The following is a 6,415-nucleotide window of genomic DNA, read 5'->3' on the forward strand; positions in this document are numbered from 1 at the left end:
GAAGTAGTTAACTGCTTTCTTATATCATACTATGTATAAATTGTCACTTTATGTGGTAACGCCGGGTCTAATAAAATCGAAAATTATAATATTTTTTTTCACTGCCGACAAGCACATATCGTCTTAGGTTTTTCATCCTTGGTCGGCGGGATAACATCAGATTTGTACTTTGTATGAATAAACGTATAAATACTCTGCAACGTCCCGGGTCTGTATTTTAGTTGGATTTATTTCTGCTTAGGCCACACCAATTTGATTACTTGTTCGACGGACCCGCGCGCACGTGTTTTTTTCTAAACAGAAAAAAAATATTTTTTTTATTTTCCCGCTTCCCGCATCCGGAAACAAAATCGTGTCTTTTTCCCGCATCGGTTTTTTCGAAAAAATTTATAAAAACTCAATTAAATCGCCAAAGTGTTTTAGTCCACGGCAAATCGCAATGATTTTACTGTTTATATCTAAAACACAGATTTCTTATCACAGTCAAAAACAAATAATTTCAACAAGTATCATGCCGATTTTTGTGGTAAGAATTAAGGACTCACAAGGAGGGGAGGTGTTGCCGTCCACGGCAATATCGTTTGCCGGTGGCAGTTTTGTTGAACTCTTTACGTATTGCGTCGGAATTAAAAAACTCAGCCTTTCATCTGACAATGTAACAGCAGTGTACTTGAAAGAGAGTATGAAGTCAGACCACATAGCGGCCGATAACGCTGACATGGACGTTTTGGATCTAACCACAGCATTGGGTTGTAAGTTTGTTGAGTATATTATACGTAGATCTGCATGTCCTGAATCTAGCACTTGTACTAATATTATAAATAACATTGCTTCAGCTTCAAATAATTTACCCAGTAGGCCTAGCACAAATGCATTTAGTATACTTATGGGGAATAGGTGTAAAGTTGTTTTACCAGACAAACCTAAGACAGATGGTGCCAAGAAACTTTCTGGCCCTCAAAGACTTTTATGTCATGTAATTGACCTAATGGAGTCCAAAGGATGTGGCTGGACTGTAGATTGCCTGGATACAGCTAACTTTGTTGCAAAGTCATTAAGAGACACATTGTGGTACATCGACCATGCCCATAAAAAACTATCAGATAGTGCTTGTCATGTTCCAAAGATCTTTGATAAATTTCAGGGTTATAATGAGTTCAAAAAGATACATCATCGACCCCCCATCATCACATCTCAAAGATTAAATGAGCTCTCTGTTGACTTGTCAAAATCATTATCATTTCCCTCCATTTTATCTTCAAGGAATAAAAAATTCAGTGATGACATAGAACAACTTCTGGAATGCATAACTAAATACAAAACACGTTTAGACAAGGACAATATTCAACATAAAGAGTCGTATCAGTCAGGTGACACACCAAGGCGTTCTCTTGAATCCGATACATCTTTGAAATACATACCTCCAACTACTGAGAGTCGTGAGTCCTATGGAACATTACAATCTGACCTTAATAAAATTGATGACTATAGATTTGTTGACCTTGATAAATATGCACCTGAAGATAGGGTTAAAAGAAGGATGTTCATAAAAAATCTAGAAATTGAAGTACCCATAATGTTGTATAGAATGGCTTATGGTGGCTCCATTGGAACCTTAAATTTTATATGGAAGGTACCAGAGGAACAGAGTAGTTATCGTGAAACAAGAAATGTCAAAATTGTAAATAAGATAAACGCAACATTGCCCAAGTTTTCCACTAGGTCTATGCGCAGAGATTTTTTAAACAGATATTGTAAACTTGTAAAATCACCTAGGTCTGTATTGAGAAATATTTTTTTTGAGTTAACTGGTTGTGAAGCTGTATCTGAAACCAAGGAGCAAGCAGAAGTTGATGAGCGCGTAACTGAACTATTGCTTAATAGTGATGATTCAAACCTACTCCTTGATTATAGGACACTGAATGGAAAAGATATTGATACCAAATTTGGGACATTTTTCGAGGAAATGGGTAAATTTTTTGATGAACAGATTCTTCAGGTAAATGAAAGGCGACGAGGTCAGGAGCTATATTTACCAATGGCTATCTCATTGGAAGATCTAAGAAACCAGATCGTGAAACGATTGCCTAATGACACACCTATACCTTGTACAGAAACTATAAGATTACAATTCCAACCAAACAGCGCTTTTCAAAAATCAGCATTAAAATACTCATGTAGATTTAATGTAAAATTCCGTGTTCAGACAAGACAAGCAAGAGTTTCGCACCCAGATGCAAGATATGTTGCCACATCATTAAAATATCTCAAAGAGTTCTGTGTAAAAAACAGGAAGTATTCCACATTTGTTTGTTTAGATGACAAAGCTATTGTTCCGGTTGGAGAACCTGGTGTACCAATTAGCACTGGAGTTCGTGGTCACAACAAAGTGCTTGCTCCAGCAGATGGTCCGAAATTAGTAGCCACAGATCACGATTTTCATCTTGGTGGCCTTGTTCCCTCTGTGGCTTTTGTAAGCGATATTCCAAAGAACTCAAATGATAGCTTCTTCAATGGACATATATATGTTACAACTAAAGATAAAGTTTTCCAAGCATCTACACCTTATCGTCATGCAACTGAGCTAACAAGAATTTTAAGAGAGAACTACTCTGATGATGATGTCAATCTAGAAACACCCATACTATGTTTAATGACAGATGGAGGTCCTGATCATAGGGTAACTTTCGGGACTGTCCAGCTATCACTGATTCAGCTATTTATCGCATTAGATCTAGATATGCTCATAGCATTAAGAACAGCACCGAATCACAGCTGGATGAATCCAGCAGAGCGTTGTATGTCAATTTTAAATTTATCCCTGCAACATTGTGCACTTTCAAGGAAAGAGATGCCTGAGACCTTTGAAAAAGCAGTTAAACACAAGTCCACTCTTACAGCTGTCAGAAACTTGGCCTTCATAAAAACTGGGTTCAGAGAGGCTTATGATGAATCTATCAAAAGTGTTATTGATATAGTTAACTCTAGATTTGAGAGGATGAGATTTAAGGATGATTACCTCACAACTTATAAAGGAGTCACAGAAAACCAGATCATGGATGCTCTTGAAGTGGTTTGCCAGGTCTTGAATAAAGAATTAAAGGTAGACATGTCTAGTGGAGAATTGCGCAAGGTTAAACAAGTGCAGGTAATTTTTGAAGCGTTTTCTCATAGAGAAGATTTTTATATACCTGTCATTTACTAGGGATGCGTTGCAGAAAAATGATAAAACACGGACTAGACTGTCCCTTACATTGTTATTAACAGTGTAAATTTATATTTTATATATATATATATAATACTTGATACATGTACAGTATATGAGTAGACCAAATAGTAATTTAATTTATAGATTCTCATCTACATGACCAGAACAAAATGATGCAAGTTGCAGTCTAACTTTTATTGATTTGGTGCCAATTGCTTTAAATATTGTCATTAATTAAATAGCTTATTAATTGATGATTGAATACAGTTTATTTTCAAATTTGGATGTAAAAATGATGGATAGGGATGAGAATCTACATATTAAATTGATTTTATAGCTTTATGCTTCTTTTAAATAGTATAGTATAACTAAATAAACATGACATTAAATAGCTAGTGTAATATACCCATATCTTTAGCACTGCATTCATGTATACACTCTTTATGTCATACAATCATATATGTCAGGCATGTGATCCAACATTTTATTCATATATACATTTTATACATGTACTGCATATTATATTGATCACTTCTGTTAAGATTTAAGATGCTTATATATAATACTACTATGCGTTCATACCATATACAGCTCATGCAGCTCACACTTCTAATTTACTATCACAACAAACCGCAAAATATGTTATTTGATGTCAATAGTCTAGGATAAGATAATTAAAAAAAACAAAAACAATACTGATACTTGTACTTTAGACTTATGATACTCAATTGTTTTGTTCAATGGCAACATGCATAAAAATACATGAACAAAATAAAAGTTCAATCATCTTTTTTAAAAAGATGTTCTTGAATTCTCATATTCAACACCATTTTTATTTCTATAAAATTATCATTGAGTTCCCAAGGGTCACCTCTGACTGCTTATACTTATCTAGATAGGTTAGTTACTCTAAGACTTTAATATGCACATTGTTCATGCTACCTATTTATGTTTCATTTGAATAATATGAGGTTTTTTTCTTTACACAACTTCAGGATTTTATAGCCCGGCATGGAAGGAGCAGTCATTATGCATTCCAGCTGAAAAAGTGCAATGATTGTCCTTACTGTGAAATCAACCCCCCAAGGATACCAGAGGACAAATTTCAGGACCTGCATTTCCTACCCAACCCTGTGCCTGGAGAAAACAACCAATATAAGTCTTTCTCAGAGGTCAGTAAAGGATGTACATGTAGTTAAGAATATGTGACAAGGACTACATTCATGATCTTACATGATTAAAAAAAAAAGTATAAACATGATAAATACATGTCAGAAAGACAGCAATTCACAACTTTCAAAGAAAATATATAAGAAACTAAACTATGTGTGATTTGTTTTTCTGGATTAACCTTCATCAGACATACATGTACTAATGGTCAATTCCTATTGACACAGCAAACCTAAACTTAATATAGTCTCATGTCAGACAATGTCAATGTTTTAACAACAAAAGAAATAACACAATATGACAGTATTATACTATAAAGTAATCTGACAAAGGGTTCTTGTATTTATGAATATCCTAAGTAAAATAATTTCATACTGCACCAACTTGTCAATGCATTATTTATCCATGCCAAGAAATTAGCTTTTCTATGAAGTAAATTCATTTTATATATTACAGCTTTATGGACAAAATACTGGAGAGGAACAACACAGACCGGGGGCGGCACATAAAGCAGAAGAGAATGAAAATGATAAACAACGTAGAGATTTATTCAAAAACAACAAAGTCCGAGAAGTAATTTTGTGCAGTGAATGCTCAAAACCACGCTGTATTTTCAGTGAAAAGAAATTGTCCAGGGAACAGGTATTATACCTTTCATACTGCAGGTGTTTTTTTTACATCGATGACACCTATAATATAATCATCAGAATATTTTTATACATTCTTAAGATGTATAGATGTCCTACAAGGTCTTTACATATACACAATATAAAAAAAAATTGTGGTATGAGACATCTCTTTTCATTGAAGGGACCAAATGACACAGAAATTATTAATTGTAGAACACTACAGTCTTCAACAATGAGCAAGGCCCATAACACATAGTCAGTACAAATGTAACTTTACACAAGGTTTTTCAATAACCAATTGTATTAAACCATATGTCTTGGTTCTCTGACTTGGTTAAGGTTTTAATGTTTTCATATCTCTGACTCAGTAACAAGGTGACAAAGACTTCAAAGTAATTCTTGCATACAAAAAACTGGGTTCGTATTTAATGAAGATTCTCTATGTTTAATATAATGTTTTACATGTTATTTATTCTTAATATTATAGAAGAGATTTGTTCTTTTTTTAGTATGTGTAAGCTTTACTATGATATACTGGTATTCTTAGGATGTGGTCAATTATAAAGCATTGTGATATTTTCATTTCAATTTTTATCATTTCAGGATGAACTGATTCTCAGATTAAAAGAAGATTCCTTTTACACATGTGGTGGGGCTTTGGTCCAAGATGACTCAGAAACTGTTGACATTGTTGTTAGAGAGGCACTGGCATGTAATTCACCAATTGAAACGACATATTACAGTGCCTCACTAAAGCACTATCTTCCCCCTGTGTGTGTTCATTGCGGAACAGCTGAGGACCTCCTAGATGATAATAACCCGTATATATCAGCACTCTACGAACAATATTCTGTCGTACGACCTCTATGTGAAGTGTGTAGAAATTCAGGAAAGGACACAAAAACATGGGGAAAAAAATTTGTTGGGAAAAAGGCAAAGCATTAACTTTGTAAGCTGGGGCATCCATTGTGTAAATTTGTTTGATATCAGAGATAAATTAAACAATTGCACTCATTTAGATATTTTTTATTCTGCATGTAAATTATACCATTGGTTTTCCTATTTGAATTGGTTAACACTAGTAATTGTTGGGCCCTTTTAGTTTGCTGTTTCGTATGAGACTAGGCTTTGGATTGAATGCTGTATGTTGACATATATAATAGTTAACTTTAAATACATTGTATTGTACTTTGTCTAGGCTTTGGATTGAAGGCTGTATGTTGACAAATAATTGTTAACTTTAAATACATTGTATTGTACTTTGATTGAGAGTTGTCTCATTGGCACTTGTACTACATCCTATTTATATCAACAGGACAAAAAGATAACACCAAAAACAATGGAGACACAGAAAACCAACATTTAATACAAAAAAAATGAAAGTACAACCATTAATGAACAGCATGAA

At 34.0% G+C, this 6,415-nt stretch overlaps 1 protein-coding gene across 1 annotated transcript; it reads left to right on the forward strand.

Annotated features, from left to right (window-relative positions):
- Positions 1-808: 808 nt before the first annotated feature.
- Positions 809-6,021, forward strand: LOC134715924 (uncharacterized). Its single transcript, XM_063578488.1, has 4 exons — positions 809-3,148; positions 4,204-4,380; positions 4,835-5,020; positions 5,611-6,021. Exons 1-4 carry the CDS (start codon positions 887-889, stop codon positions 5,950-5,952), a joined length of 2,967 nt encoding a protein of 988 aa, XP_063434558.1. The 5' UTR covers positions 809-886; the 3' UTR covers positions 5,953-6,021.
- Positions 6,022-6,415: the final 394 nt, after the last annotated feature.

This window comes from Mytilus trossulus, chromosome 4 (genome assembly GCF_036588685.1).
Source record: "Mytilus trossulus isolate FHL-02 chromosome 4, PNRI_Mtr1.1.1.hap1, whole genome shotgun sequence".
NCBI lineage: Eukaryota > Metazoa > Mollusca > Bivalvia > Mytilida > Mytilidae > Mytilus > Mytilus trossulus.

Bases quoted from the DNA above. Each gene is read 5' to 3' on its own strand.
- LOC134715924 (XM_063578488.1), top strand. From the start codon at position 887: ATGGGGAATAGGTGTAAAGTTGTTTTACCAGACAAACCTAAGACAGAT. The intron at 3,149-4,203 runs GTAATTTTTGAA...ACACAACTTCAG, and splicing joins GCAAGGTTAAACAAGTGCAG to GATTTTATAGCCCGGCATGG. The intron at 4,381-4,834 runs GTCAGTAAAGGA...TATATATTACAG, and splicing joins AATATAAGTCTTTCTCAGAG to CTTTATGGACAAAATACTGG.